This window comes from Balaenoptera physalus, assembly GCF_965194825.1.
Source record: "Balaenoptera physalus genome assembly, chromosome: 1".
In the NCBI taxonomy this organism is placed as follows: domain Eukaryota; kingdom Metazoa; phylum Chordata; class Mammalia; order Artiodactyla; family Balaenopteridae; genus Balaenoptera; species Balaenoptera physalus.
Genome location: NC_138882.1, coordinates 62,358,559 through 62,375,083, shown reverse-complemented (window position 1 = coordinate 62,375,083; position 16,525 = coordinate 62,358,559). Strand labels below are relative to the sequence as shown.

Below are 16,525 nucleotides of genomic sequence, written 5' to 3'. Positions count from 1 at the left end.
ACAATAATGGAATAAACTGAAAAAGATGCAAATAAATGGAAAGATATTCCAAGCTTATGAACTGGAAGTATTAAAATTGTTAAAATGTCCATACTATCCAAAGCAATCTAAAGATTTAATGCAATTCCTATCAAATTCTCAATGGCATTTTTCACAGAAATAGAACAAAAAAATCCTAAAATTTGTACAGAACCACAAAAGAGCCTGAATAGCCAAAACAATCTTGAGAAAGAAGAACAAAGTTGGCAGCATCATGCATCCTGATTTTAATCTATATTACAAAGCTACAGTAATCAAAACAGTATGATATTGGCATAAAAACAGACACACAGATCAATAGAAAAAATAGAGAGCCCAGAAATAAACCCACACATATATGGCCAATTAATTTATGACAGAGGAGCCAAGAGTATACACCTGGGAAAAGACAGTCCTTTCAATAAACAGTGTTGAGAAAACTAGATGGCCATATGCAAAAGAACAAAACTGTACCGCTATCTTACACCATACACACAAATCAACTCAAAATGGATTAAAGCCTTGAATGTAAGACCTGAAACCATAAAATTCCTAGAAGAAAACATAGGCAGTAAGCTCCTTGCCTTTGGTCTTGGTGATGATTTTTTGGATCTGACACCAAAAACTAAGGCAACAAAAGCAAATATAAACTACTGGTACTACATCAAACCAAAAAGCTTCTACAGAGCAAAGAAAACCATCAACAAAATTAAAAGGCAACCTACCAAATGGGAGAAAATATTTGCAAAGCATATATCTGATAAGGGATTAATATCCAAAATATATATAAGGAACTCATACAACTCAATAGCAAAAAACCAATCTAAGGAAAAAATGGGCAGAGGATCTGAACAGACATTTTTCCAAAGAATATATATAGATGGGCAACAGGTACATTACATAAAAAGGTGTTCAACATCACTAATCATCAGAAACATAAAATCAAAATTGCAATATCACCTCACACCTGTTAGAATGGTTATAACAGAAAGTCAAGAAATAACAAGTGCTGGAGAGGATGTGAAGAAAAGAGAAGCCTGTGAACTGTTGGTGGGAATTTATATTCGTTCAGCCACTATGGAAAACAGTGTGGAAGTTTCTCAAAAAATTGAAAATTGAACTTCCATATGATCCAGCAATTCTGTTCTGGGTATTTATCCAAAAGAAATGAAAACACTAACTCAAAAAGATATATGTACCTCCATGTTCACTGCAGCATTATTTACGATAGCTAAGACACGGAATCACTTAAGTGTCAATCAATGGATGAATGGATAAAATATATGTATATCTGTGTATACACCCACACCCCCCACCACACACACACTGTAATATTATTCAGCCATAAAAAAGAAGAAAATTTTGTCATTTGCAACAACATGAATAGACCTTAGGGCAATGTGCTAAGTAAAATAAGTCAGAGATAGAAAAACAAATACCATATGATCTCACTATTTATTTTTATCTAAAAATAAAGCAAAACAAACAAAACCTGAACTCACAAATACAGATAACAAATTGGTGGTTGCCAAAGGTGGGAAGTGGGTGAAGTGGGTGAAGTAGGTGAAGCTGGTAAAAAGGTATAAACTTCCAGCTATAAAATAAATAAGTCCTGGGGTTGTTATGTACAGCATGGTGACTGTGGTTAATAATACGATATTGTATATATGAAAAACTGCTAAGTGAGTAAATCTTAAAAGTCTCATCACAAGAAAAGAAGAGTGACTGTATAGTGATGGATGTTAACTAGACTTACTGTGGTAATCATTTGGCAATATATACAAATACTGGATCGTTATGTTGTACAACTGAAACTAATATAATGGTATATGTCAATTATATCTCAATTAAAAAAAAGATTTCAACTCAATGACCTAATTTTACACCTTGAGGAACTAGAAAAAGAGCAAACTAAACAACAAGCTAGTAGAAGGGAGGAAATAATAAAGATAAAGACAGAGATAAAAGAAATAGAGAATAGAAAATAGAGGAAATCAAAAAATTAAAAGTTGGTTCTTTGAAAAGATCAACAAAATTGACAAACCTTTAGTTAAACTAAGAAAAAAAGAGAGAAGACTCAAATTACTAGAATTGGAAATTAAAGTGGGACATTATTACTATTATCTCTGACCTCATAGAAATAAAAAAAAAATACTATGAACTACTGTAAGCCAACAAAGTAGATAACCTAGATGAAATGGACAAACTCCTAGAAATTCACAAACTACCAAAACTGACTCAAAAGAAATAGAAATTCTGAATTCCCCCAAAATAAGAGATTGAATCAGTGATCAAAACCTTCCCAACAGAGTCCAAAACCAGATAGTTTCACTGGTGAATTCTACCAAATTAACACCAATCCTTCTCAAACTCCTCCAAAAACTAGAAAAAGAGGGAATACTTCCTAATTCATTCTATGAGGCCAGCATTACCCTGATACCAAAGAAAGACAAAGATGCCATAAAAACAGAATATATTTTTGAATATAATTTATGAATATCCTTTATGAATATTGATGCAAAAATTCTTACCCTTCTGAAGCTTATAGACCAGCAGGAAAGACAAACAATAACAATAAAATAGTAAGAGTGGGAAAAGACAAGGTATTAGGTATCATGGAAGCTAGCAGGTATATCTGACCTGGATGGCAGATTGTGGGGTGGGAAAGGGCAGCTCAGGAAATACCTTCTAGAAAAAGTGACATTTAAGCTAAAACAGGTAAGATGAAGAGTTAGCTGGATAAAGAACAAGGCAAGTACCAGGCAATGGGAAGGGCACTTGGAGTCTAACACTGAAACACACAGGGATCTAAAAGAAGTTATTTCTGTAAGGCTGAAGTATGGAATTGTTGGGGGCAGGAGGGGAGCAGCGAGAGATGAATCTGAAAAGGTTGGTGCTCTAACTCTAAGAGCAATGGAAAGCCATCAGAGTTTTAAGAGGCAAAAAACAAAAAACAAATCCTACTAGATTAACTGTCTATTTATTTGTGTGCATATCTGACTGAGGATGTGAACTGTGTCTATTTAATCATTTCCGCAGTGATCAGAACAATGCTAGGCATGGACTAAGTATTTGGTAAGTATGTATTAAGCACTATTGAATCAAAACACTAATGGGTAGCAGAACAAAAAATGAAACCTGATTTTTGATTCTATAATCTATTACACATGTAAACATATAGAGACTATAGATTCCTCAGTGAGAGCTACAATGAAACCACTGAAATTAAATAATTAAAATTAGAATGAATCAATTAGATTGAAAACATACTGCCCTCTTGTTAAAAACAAAATAATAAAAGTAAAAGTATTACAAAAGGAATGAATATATGTAATTACTATCAAAGAATCAATCATTAAAATGGAATGTTCTGTCATATCATAAGCCATCGGGCCTATATGATTATATGTTGGATGCACATTTCTAAACTGAAAGCAGGCAATGCAAACTATTTATATTGTCAAAATTAGACAAAATTGAGAAGTGTATATTTCAGCCTTTCCAGATTCTGACCTTATTTTACTTCAAACATTATAGTGACTCATCTGATTTTTTTGTTGAACTCCACATAATTTAGCTTTAGAAGTAAGCAATAGGTTGAGAATTACAAGTCACAGGATGCCTAAGGGACCACAGGATACCAGAATCCTAAGAAAAACTATTTTCTGGCACAAATACATTACATGAAAATAAGCTAATGGTGTAATAGCGACTCTTTGCCCTAGAACAACCTTGATTTTAAAGTTGAAGGAGAATTTCTTGTTTTCTTCTTTCACCAAATTTTCAATCAAGATATTTTAAATGACCGATGTAAGTAAAATGCAGTGAGGAAATAAATGCTGACTATATACTTGTTATGATTACATATTCTTTTTTGAAATTTTTACTGATAAGCTCTGGTTATGTAACAATTTCAGATATATTTCTATAAAATGGGACAGGCAGGCAATATATGCTTCAGGCCTGCAAAGACAGCAAATACAGTTGGTTGCTTGATTGATTTTACAATAATTTCAATCCCTTTTAAGAGTCTATTAAAGGTTAGATCTTTCTGTGATGATCAGGGCCCTGCCAAGCTGGGATAAATACATTCAGTAAAAGTATACTATGAATTGAAATGATGACACCACCTTACATGCAGGTTTTATCTTTTTAAAACATTTTCATATTTGGTCCTCGTACCTATCATAAAGTAATACTTGCCCCATTTTTAGATAAGGAAACTGAGTCCAAAAGAATACATGTGACTTTCTAGGGTATTTACACAATCAGTAGCAGGGATTTAGCTAAAAATGGAGACTCCTAATTAAAATATTTTTTTGTATTGGATCACTGCTAACTCTTGGTCCAGTGAGAGGTATTCTTTTTATGAGGGATGATCTTATCTTTGACCTGAGTCAAATAAATAATCCCAACAGATTACATTTTTCTTTAAGGAGTAATTGATACTACACATATTTTTAAACTAAAGAAATGATGGCCTGTTTCATGTCAAGCTCCTGAGCAAACCCCTTGATAATTACGAACCTCCTACAAAAATTATACTGTATACATGGCAGTGAAATGGATGAGGAAAGCAGAAATAAACTGGAAAGCAACATCTCAATCCAGTCTCCCATTAATTAAAAGCCACCACTTCTTTCCCCTTCATTTCAAAACCCCATGGCAGTGAACCCCAAATTGGAGACATAGGACAGAGGCGCCAGAAGACTTCAGTTCCAGGCTTCCACAGGATTTATCTATTAAAGGAAAATGGAGAGTCGGAGTATCGGGGAAAAATAGGAAGACGCGGTTTACTCCGCCCTTCGCTCCTCTACCCTGAACAATGTAATGTAGCAAGGAAACCATCTGCAATGCTGTCAGGACCCCGCTGAGTCAGGTAAGAGGCTGGAGAAACCCGCACCCCCTAAGGGCCCCTTCCTCTTTTTAATTCTCCTTTCCCCCCCCCCCTCCCTTTCCGTGATTTCTCCCCTGTCTCCCACCCCTCTTCTAAGCTTTGCCCAGTGACATCTCACGGCCAACCCAAGAACCTTTTAAGAATAACCTCAGGGTCCGGGCAAGGAGGGTAGGACCGAGCCTTGGGGGGTCGTCACCTTTTGAGGTATCTGGCGTCCTCCCCCTGCATGGCGGCGGCGACGGCGGCGTGGGGAGGATGGGGGTGTCTGAGAGAGGCCGACGGGGCTATTTCCGGGGACGCTGGCCAAAGTACCCCACACCCAAAGGCGATGACAGTCCTGAGGCCTGCAAGGCGGGGCAGCTACAGCGCTCTGGTTACCAGGGTGAAGCCGCCGGCTCCTCCCACGGCTCCTAGGCCCCAAAACGCTAGCGCTGCCCAGACCCGCCCAGAGCGGCCTGTATGAGCTCCGCCTCAAAGCGCATGCGCCTGCTCCGCGGCGCCAGTACGCGCAGGCTCAGTATACGGTGCTGGCCTTTGGGACTAAGCTGACGCACCCTGGAGCGGAACGTGAAGGTATTTGCCGCAGATTTCAGCGCGCGTGGTTAAGGAGGGGCTCCGTGGTCACCGCCTCCTTGAGGATGGGAATTGAAAGAGTCATCCCGGTCAGTCGAATTGATATTTCAGGTCCTTCGCTTGAAAAGAGGGAAAGGAATTCCGTTAACCTTTTAATTAGAGAATGCTCTAGAGCAGTCAAGCCCTCTGCTGGTAACCTGTAAAGAAAGGTTTGTTATTTGGGGCACTGTAGAAAAGGAACTGCACTGATTGCACTGAGAAGCTGGAACTTGTGCAGATAGGCTGACCCTTACGAAATGAATACAATTAATATCAACTTTGATCGAGGGGCAAATCTCTCACTTCCATTTTGGTATCCTAAATCTAGAATGCACCCCTGCCCCGCACACACACACACAGCTCCTGAAATTACAACTCCTAAACTAACTATCCCTAACTCGGGGTACGTTTGGAATCATTTCCTCTAAGACAGGCAACTGTTGGCAATTCAGGCCATAGGGCCAAAGGGCTGTTTTTTGTTTTGTTGTTTTTTTATTGAAATATAGTTGATTTACAATGTTGTGCCAATCTCTTATACGAAGTGAAGTAAGTCAGAGACAAATACGATGTGATACCACTTATATGTGGAATCAGTAGGGCTGTTTTTGAACCTTAGCAAGTAATGTCCTCTTTTTGAGATCTATTCCCATGGGCTCAGCTATCTCATCTATGCAAATGACTTACGTTCATTTATTCAATAAATATTAATTGAGGGCCAGCTTTGTGCCAGACATCAAACCAGGCTCTAGGGATAACAAAGGAGGCGTTTCTACTCCCACTTCTCACCTGTCCCTCTCTTCTAGTTCTATGTTTTTAGTCGCCTTGCACTGTGTCTACACCATTGTTCCACTGCCTTTTTCACATGCAATAAGTTAATGCAGTGCACTGCATGGAATATTAAATATAGACACAGTCCATACCGACTAAGAGAGATTTTTATCGCCCACCCATTCACACAGGCTACACTATTTCTGTCAGTGTTGTAGTCGTTCTTCCAGTCTTCCAGGGAAGACTGTATGGAGCTAACTTTGACATCTTTCTTTGTATCATGCCCTCTTATTAAACTATTTCAAAATTTTATCTTTTCTTCCTTCAAGGTATTCCTGCAATCCAGCTTTCTTCTCCATTCTCACTTCTACCTACTAGCCTAACCATTTCAGACTTGGAATACTGCAATTCTTTCCTAACTGGACTTCCTATTTTCTGTTGTTTTTTTTTTTCCCTAAATATTCATTCTCAAAACTGATATACAATTTTACAAATTATCATTCATAGCTACATTACCTTAAAACCCCTACAATACCTAATATTGCCAGATCATAATATCTATTAAAATTCATAGTTTATATGATAAGCATTCTTGCAATATAAGCTCCTTGAGATCAGAGATTTTGCTTTGTTTACTTGTGTATCCTTAGAACAGCATCTGGCTCATAGTTGGCACTAAATGAATATTTGGAATTGAAAAAAATGCATACTTGAGCTTGAAACAATAACAACAACAAAAATCTAGAGGAAATGCCCAGAGGCCAGAAAGGAAGAACTGAAAACTAGATCAATAAGGAGATAAACTGAAACTGGGCCCAAACTAGAGAAGCTGTCAGTCTATAGCAGGAACAGTACAAGATGAGCCTAGGCATTTTATTCTTGAAAGTAAGAAAATACTAATGGTATTGTGTCCAAAAGACAGTAGTCAATTTTGAGATAATTTGCCTCACAAGGAATAATTACTGTGGTTGATTTAACACATAATAAAAGTACAGGAGTCCATAATGATACTCAATGACACATAGAAAAACAGAAAAACAAAACCTCACTTTCATTGAAGGTAATGACTTCATCAAATTCTTACTCTGAAACTTGGTAATTAAAGGAAATAATTAAGCATTTAATCCAAGCCTTTTGGAAATAAACCATAATTTACCTCCTCTTAATGAGGGAAAGCTCTTTTTTTTTTTTTTTTTACAGAATATTCCTGCTAGTACTGGAACAATATAATTATAGACAGTTACTATTTTGCAAGGCCCAAGAAGTAATGTACCTGATTGATTTATTATAAAGTAATTTAAAATGTGGTAGAGTTTCACCCCACAGATTACTTGATAATTCTAAATGGAAAAAATGTTACTTTACAATGGGGAGATCTAGCTATCAGCATTCTAATAAACAAGTAAACTAGGCATCATTAGTAGTCACAGTACCTGATAGTATATGCAATAGGAAGCACACAAGATCACCTATTAAGTATTCTTGCCAAAAATTAACCGGAATCTAACTAAACTGTCAGATCTGTAAAAAATTAATAAATGAAAATCTCAATTAAATAGAGTTGGGAAACAGAATGGGGAGCTCTCATGCCCTATGATGATAGCAGAGCCCAACAGAAAGAAGAAAGACTCCTTTCCTGTCAAGTTCTCAGTCAGTGAAAAGTCATGGACTCTTTATTTACTATAGCCCTCCCAACTTCCTTTTCCTCTCTATAAAAGCATTGCCCTATGGGGCACTTGCAAGTGGTTCACTGCAATTGCAGACCCCAAATTACAATGCTCTGCTGAGCCCAAATAAACACATCTTTGCTGGAGAAATGTGTGGCAGTCTATTTTTGTTTCAGGTCAACAGATCTCATATGCAGAACTAAATAAAGAAGATAGCCCAAAGAGTGGGGAACATACCCAATTGGATATCAAGATATATCATATCAGAATAATAATTACAAGGTATAGTTTTGACATAGGGAGAGACACAAGTGAAACAAAAAAGAGAACCAGACCCATGCACATGTGTAAACTTGAAATATGACAGAAGTGAATTTTCAGATCATTATGGGAAAAATGTATTTTCAATAAATGTTTTTGAGACAATTGTTTATGCATGTGTAACAAATTAAATTGGATCCCTACCTCATGCCATGTGCAGAAGCTAATTCTACATTGAATAAACACTTAAGTGTAGAAGAGAAAACTTTAAAAACATTCAGAAGCAAATATAAATTATCTTTATGACATTCAGTTAAGGACAAATTTTAAAACAAAATACAGAAAGCACTAGAAATAAGATTGATAAATTCACTCCATTAAAATTAATAACTTCTAATTATTAACCATGACACCATAAAGTAAAAAAAGATAAGTTAAAAAATGATGTGACCTATCTGCATCACATGAAAACTAACAAAGGATTAAATTGACTGCTTCAAGATCCACTATGAATCAAAAAGGAAAAGACAAACAACCCAATGGGAAAATGGACAAAGAAGAAAAAGACAAATTAGGATTAGCAAGATAAACAAAACAAAACATGAAAAGATGCTCCATCTCAATAGTAATCAGGAAGATCTCAATTAAGACCATAAAAAGTTACAATTTTACACGGACCGGGGTGCAAAATTTAAAAAGTCTAACAATACCAAATTCTGGTGAAAATGTGAAACCCTGGAAATGATTTAGTAAACATTTCAGGTGTGAGTGTTCATTGCAAACTACCACTTGAGAATAAAATGTCTTCATTATCTTGTAAAGTTGAACGAGGATATTCTCTAAATTTCTGCAATTCTACCCCTAGTTATATAACTCAGAAAATTCTAGTATATGTGCACAATGAGATTTGTTCCAGAACTATCAGAGCAGTGTTGTGCATAATAGAAAAAGAAAATCTGAAAAACAACTCCAAAATATTTTTGCAGGAGAATGGATAAATATGTTTGAAATATTCACACAATACAATATTATGCAGCAGAGCCTTAGGGCTTTAACATGAACTAGAACTATACAGACAACATGAATGAGTATTAGAAACATTATATTGAATGAAAGTAAATTGAAGAAGATTACATACAGTATTTTTTAAATTGTGGTATAATTTGCATACAATAAGATGCATTCTTCTTGGCGTGCTGTTATGCATTTTGACAAGTACACGAGTCATGTAACCATTACACAATCAAAAGATTGAGCAATTCTATCATCCCTCAAATTCCTCTCTGTTCCTTTGGAGTCATCCTGTTCCCCCAACATCACGCTCTGATAAATACTGATGTTTTCTGGTCCTATAATTTCCCTTTTTCCAGAATGTCATCTAAATGTAAGCATATTTGATATAGCCTTTCGAGTCTGGTTTCTTTCTCTTAGCATTTGGGGGCCATCCATATTGTGTTTCATTAATTTATTCCTTTTTTACTGTCAGCTAGTGTTCCATTGTATGAATGTATCACAGTTTATTCATTTACCACATTTGGGTTGTTTCTAGTATTTGGGAACTGTGAATAAAGCCACTCTAAACATTTACATACAGGTTTTTGTGTCAACTAAAGTTTTCTTTTCTCCTGAAAGCAAACAGCTAAGAGTGTTCAGTTATATAGCAAATATATGAATAACTCTGTGAAACTGCAAAACTGTTTTCCAAAGTCGTTGTGCTATTTTGCATTCCCACCAACAATGTATGACTTCAGCTGATACATATCCTCACCAGCACTTGGTATTATCAAGTTTTTAATTTGTTTAATCAAGTCATTCTAACAGGTGTGTAGAGATAGCTCATTTAATTTAAATTGTATTTAATTTTTAAATTAAATTTAAATCATAATGATTAATGGTATAAGCATATTTCATGTCCTTATTTACCATTTGTGTACCATTTTGGGTGAAGTCTTTGTTCAAATATTTTGTTCATTTTTTATTTATGTTTTCACTAGCCTGACCAAACTGATCAGAGAGATAGCAACAGATACTAGATCTGAAAGATACACATCATTAAAACTGAGACAAGAAATAGAAAATGTTAAAGCTCTGTATTTTTAAAAGAAATCAAAAACCTAATTACAGTTTTTCACACAAAGAATATTCCAAGCACAGCTTTACTGATTAATTCTAAGAAATAAGTTCAACTTACATACTCATGCAGAAAATAAAGAATGAAGGAATATTTAGCAACATATAAAAGGGTCAGCATTATCCTGCCATCATATTCAGACAGATATCTTTAGTGAGCATATATGTAACAATCTTTAACAAAATACTAGTAAATTAAATCAGCAATATATTAAAAAAATACAACATTGTGACCAAATGGGGTTTAACTCAGAATGCAAGGTTAGTTTAACATATGAAAATCCAATAATTTACCACATTGCAAATAAAAAGGTGAATAACCATATGATCATGTCAATAGAGGCAGAAAATGAATTTGACAGAATTCATGATTTAAAAATCTATTAGAAAACTAAGAGTAGAAGGTGACTTCCTCACTCTAATAAAGGATATCTGTGTAGGTTTATTTCTGGGCTGTCTCTTCTGTCCCATTTGTCTATGTGTCAGGAAGTAAGATGCCTCCAGGTATGCTATTCTTTCTCAAGATGGTTTTGGCTATTTGAGACCCATTTGGTTCCATATAAATTAAAGGATTGTTTTTCCTACTTCTATAAAATAAAATGCCATTGGAATTTCAATAAGATTAGATTGAATCTTTAAATAACTTTGGGTAGTGTGGAAAATTTGACAATATTAAGTCTTCTAATCCATGAACATGGGTTGTCTTTCCATTGGTTTTTGTCTTCTTTATTCTCATTTATCAACGTTTTGTAGTTTTCATTGTATATGGTTTTTACCTCCATGAAGTTTATTTCTAAATGTTTTTTTTTGTAATATTGTGAATGGGATTGTTTTCTTAATTTCCTTTTTAGATAGTTTACTGTAAGAATACAGAAATACAACTGATTTTTGTACGTTGATTTTGTTTCTTGAAACTTTTTATTGAATCATTTATTCTAACAGATTTTTGTGGAATCTTTAGGGCTTTAAAAATATACAATCATGTCATCTGCAAACAGAAATAATTTTACTTCTTCCTTTCCTATTTAGATGCCTTTTATTTTTCTTGCCTAAATGATCTGATTAGTACTTCCAGTACTGTATTAAATAAAAGTGGCAAGAGTGGACATCCTTGTCTTGTTCCTGATCTTAGAGTAAAAGCCTTCCATTCTCTACTGTTAAGTATGATGTTAGCAGTGGGCTTTCATAGGTGGCCTTAATTATGTTAATTTCCTTCTATTCCTAGTTGGATGAGCATTTGTATCATGAAAGGATTGAATTTTGTCAAATGATTTTTCTGCATCTATTCAGATGATCATATGATTGTCATCTTTCTATCAATGTGATGTATATTTATTGATTTGCATATATTGAACCATCCTTGCATCTAGGGATAAATCTCACTTGATCATGGTTGTATGGTCCTTTTAGTGTGCTTTTGAATTCAGTTTGCTAGTATTTTGTTGAGAATTTTTGCACCTATATTCATCAGGAGTCAGGCTGCATTGCTTTGGGAAACCTTCCTGTTGATATCAGTTTGCTCCTTCTGCAAAACTGTCCCTCCTAGAAGCTTTTCTTAAGTTCCAGACTTAGTAAAGTGCTTTCTCTGTTCTCCTACTGCATTTACTGTACTTTATGGACATGATTTATTTATGAGTGATTCAAAAGTTTTAAAATCATGGATTTAAAATTACATTTCCAGTCACAGTTCTTGACACATAGTGATAACTAACAAATGGCAGCTCCTGCTTTATCAGATATAATTACAGCTTTCAAGAAGTACATAAAGTACTCACCATGTATGTAAACAGATAACTTGACTGTCATAATGGCAGTGTGAAACAAGTAGAACGTTGGCACACAGAAGGAAATAATCCACTCATGGTGGATAGAAGCTTAGAGTGGGGCTCAAAAAGGATGAATAAAAAATTGCTTACCAGAGAAACATAATAGGGATATCCTAGGAAAGGGCAATAGTATACATACAATATATAAACAATAGTTTATACACAAACATATGAAATATCATTATATATTTAGGTTAAGTGCAAGTAGTTGAGATGGTTAGGGAGTTAGGTTTGAGTAGGAGAGCAATGAAAAATAAATTTGGAAAATTCAGGAGGGGCAAAATTGTGGAAAGCCTGCTATAAGAGAGTATGGTATTTGGGTATTCTCTGCACAGATCGAGAGCCATGAAAGCATTTTAATATAGAAAAAGTATATGTTGAAATTTATTATTTTAGCAATATTAATTGTTCTATATTTTATCCACACAGCAATATAGAACAGAGATGTAAGAATTACATTTTTTATTCTCCATATATGCTGCTTTTAAATTTCAATGCTGATTTGCTTCAGAAGTTCACAGAAAATCGTTTCTTACCTTGTGACTGCCTTTGGGATATCATCAAATGGCCATTGTGGTCCAAAGAATCCACATCCACTGGCTATTAATGTGGTCATCTTCTCACTTTTCAAATTAATTTGAGCTCACATTGCACATCTTAATGCAAAAGATATTTAAGTTAAAAGGATCCTTTAAAATACATCCTCTTCTTGATGGTGGTAATCTCTGCATTCAACTAATATGATGTAAGACAACAACTATGACATCATTCATTAGGTTTCTCCAAGGGTCAGAACAGGGAGGGAGGTGGCCTACTAGGAAAATAATGAATCTCTGTGCTGTTTTTCTTCCCCATGTTCTCTTACAGCCTGAACCATACTTTGAGAAAATAGTTGTGTCAACTATTTAAATACATGTCAGCCTGATGATCCTTAAAGACATAAGTCAAATGAATATTATCCAGTATAAATAGAAGATGTATTTTGTCATACATGTACACACACATTCATGCACACACAAAAACACCTGTGTTTGTGAATTTGTATGTGTAGTTATATATGTACATCTTCAATAGGAAGTTCCGTGCTTTTGTGTGTGTGCTTTTGGAGATGTGCACATGACACGGTGAGGGAAGAAGAGGATCTGAGTATATCCAGCCAGATCAGCTGTATTTATTAATCTAAACAAAATTTATGAGCAGGCATTACTTTAGACTTGAATATGCAAAAATGAATAGACATAGTTCCTGACTTGAAGAATTGTATCTACATCCAGTAGGGATACACACAAAATGAAGAAATAAAATTCAAAATAATACATTCTATGATAGAGCTATAATGCATCTCTGTAGAAACTGAAAAGATGACTGTGGATTCGGACAGTTAATCCTATTCTGCACAATACACTCATCCAAGAATTGAAGCTATGAGAAGAATAAGATACAGACCTTACCTTGAAGGAATTCAAAACTATGAATAGGCAATCAGAGGACAAGTAATTGGTGTTTTAGCCGTATTTCCCACACATCTACATCCCACGTCAAATTTTGTTTTGTTTTGTTTTTGTCCTGGATTATTTTAAACTGCTTTTACCTATTGATTTTTTTCTATAAAGAATATGCTGCACCATATCTTTTCAATTTATTGCTTCAATTCCATAATCCCTCACTATGATAGAAGTTTCATTTGAGTTAGATATTTAAGTGAATCCAATCTCTCATTAAATACACATTTGTTTAGTGCATATTATGTGTTCCAGGTACACTTCAGAGCTAAACTTGTAGTCTGGATGGATAAATTCAGGCAATGGCTATATTAATCAGACATCTCCTCTGAAGCCTTAGTAGCAGAATTAGAAAATGTTTAGAGCATGACAACTACTGCTGCATACCTCTGCTAGAATGAGTTGAAAGCTATTTGGTCACCAAAGAGTGCTCTCTCCTCTTCACCTCTTTAACAAAGGTATTACCATAACATAAGTGTTTATGACATACCCTCTGGGTCGCTAAGAACAGAACCAGAAATGCCAATTCATTCCAGATCAGTTCCTAGCAACTGCCAGTTAGCAATAACTTTGAAGTTGGGTAAGAGATGAATTTGTGCTTCCAGGGTTGAAATATATGATGTTCCAATGAGTGATGTAACTCCATCCTTTTAAGTATGGGGCCGAAATTAAATCATATGTTATTTGACTGTTAAACTTTTAACTTTTCTTTTCTTTCTTTTTCCTTCTCTTCCCCATCTTTCTCTTCCTTCCTTCTTTATCCCTTCTTTTCTTCCTTTCTTTTTTCTTTCTCTTTGTGTGTAGACAACACGTGTCATAAAAATAATAGCATACTGGAAAAAGAATTTTTTTCTGATTTGGGAAATTTCCTGCCAAATCGATATCTCTTTAATGTAATCATTACCATATCAGGAGAGGAAGTAGATACACATCAAAGACCCTGAGAAACGGTTGAAATAGGGTCAGAATCTTTCCTGTGTGTTAGTGACAAAAAGGAATTGAAATTCATTTCGTTTTAGTTCACACTTCAATACCTTGTCCATATTGCTTTTATTTTTTTTTTAAGAGGGAGAGGTAGAAAATAAGATGCTGCTACTCTAAGTTTGACAAATTGTAAAATATTTCTGTTAAATCAGTCCTCTTCCTGTCTTTCCCACTCATTGGCATGTGAACTTCTTTTTCTTTCCAAATGAGTCAGTTGAGAGAATGTCAACATTGCTCTAAGTAGAAGATGCTATCATGCCATCACAAAAACAAAACAAAGTAAAAACAAAATAAACAAAATGCTGCTTTTCCACTTAGCAGCATTTGCTGTCCTCAGGATATGGTGATGTGTACTTCACTTTATTTTATTTATTTATTTTTTTTTCATTCCTTTTTTTTTTTTTTTTTTTAACATCTTTATTGAAGTATAATTGCCTTACAATGGTGTGTTAGCTTCTGCTTTATAACAAAGTGAATCAGTTATACATATACAATAAGTTCCCATTTCTCTTCCCTCTTGCATCTCCCTCCCTCCCACCCTCCCCATCCCATGCCTCTAGGTGGTCACAAAGCACCGAGCTGATCTCCCTGTGCTATGCGGCTGCTTCCCACTAGTTATCTATTTTACATTTGGTAGTGTATATATGTCCATGACACTCTCTTACCCTGTCACATCTCACCCCACCCCCTCCCCATATCTTCAAGTCCATTCTCTAGTAGGTCTGTGTCTTTATTCCCGTCTTGCCACTAGGTTCTTCATGGCCTTTTTTTTTTTTTTTTTTTTTTTTTCCCCTTAGATTCCGTATATATGTGTTAGCATACTGTATTTGTTTTTCTCTTTCTGACTTACTTCACTCTGTATGACAGACTCTAACTCCATCCACCTCATTACAAATACCTCCATTTCATTTCTTTTTATGGCTGAGTAATATTCCATTGTATATATGTGCCACATCTTCTTTATCCATTCATCTGTCGATGGACATTTAGATTGCTTCCATGTCCTGGCTATTGTAAATAGAGCTGCAATGAACATTTTGGTACATGACTCTTTTTGACCCATGGTTTTCTCAGGGTATATGCCCAGTAGTGGGATTGCTGGGTCGTATGGTAGTTCTATTTGTAGTTTTTTAAGGAACCTCCATACTGTTCTCCATAGTGGCTGTATCAATTTACATTCCCACCAACAGTGCAAGAGTGTTCCCTTTCCTCCACACCCTCTCCAGCATTTATTGTTTCTAGATTTTTTGATGATGGCCATTCTGACCGGTGTGAGATGATATCTCATTGTAGTTTTGATTTGCATTTCTCTAATGATTAATGATGTTGAGCATTCTTTCATGTGTCTGTAGGCCATCTGTATATCTTCTTTGGAGAAATGTCTATTTAGGTCTTCGGCCCATTTTTGGATTGGGTTGTTCGTTTTTTTGTTATTGAGCTGCATGAGCTGCTTGTAAATCTTGGAGATTAATCCTTTGTCAGTTGCTTCATTTGCAAATATTTTCTCCCATTCTGAGGGTTGTCTTTTGGTCTTGTTTATGGTTTCCTTTGCTGTGCAAAAGCTTTTAAGTTTCATTAGGTCCCATTTGTTTATTTGTGTTCTTATTTCCATTTCTCTGGGAGCTGGGTCAAAAAGAATCTTGCTGTGATGTATGTCATAGAGTGTTCTGCCTATGTTTTCCTCTAAGAGTTTGATAGTGTCTACCCTTACACTTAGGTCTTTAATCCATTTTGAGTTTATTTTTGTGCATGGTGTCAGGGAGTGTTCTATTTTCATACTTTTACATGTACCTGTCCAATTTTCCCAGCACCACTTATTGAAGAGGCTGTCTTTTCTCCACTGTATATGCTTGCCTCCTT

The 16,525-nt window shown here is 35.3% G+C and overlaps 1 protein-coding gene and 1 long non-coding RNA gene across 6 annotated transcripts in view; one reads left to right on the top strand and one right to left on the bottom strand.

The window, feature by feature from the left end:
• Positions 1-5,291, bottom strand: part of KIFAP3 (kinesin associated protein 3) — a 152,386-nt gene extending 147,095 nt beyond the window's left edge. The window contains 1 exon segment of the mRNA XM_082439434.1: positions 5,112-5,291. Within this exon segment, the coding sequence (XP_082295560.1) occupies positions 5,112-5,143 (32 nt within the window). The 5' untranslated portion in view covers positions 5,144-5,291.
• A 101-nt stretch (positions 5,292-5,392) lies between these two features.
• Positions 5,393-16,525, top strand: part of LOC309649476 — a 201,724-nt gene continuing 190,591 nt past the window's right edge. For 4 of the 5 annotated variants that reach the window (XR_014257128.1, XR_014257130.1, XR_014257131.1 and 1 more), the window contains exon 1: positions 5,438-5,577. This is a non-coding gene — a long non-coding RNA (uncharacterized lncRNA). Of the gene's footprint in view, positions 5,578-16,525 lie in introns of all 5 variants that reach the window. The other variant, XR_014257129.1, reaches the window with a different exon arrangement.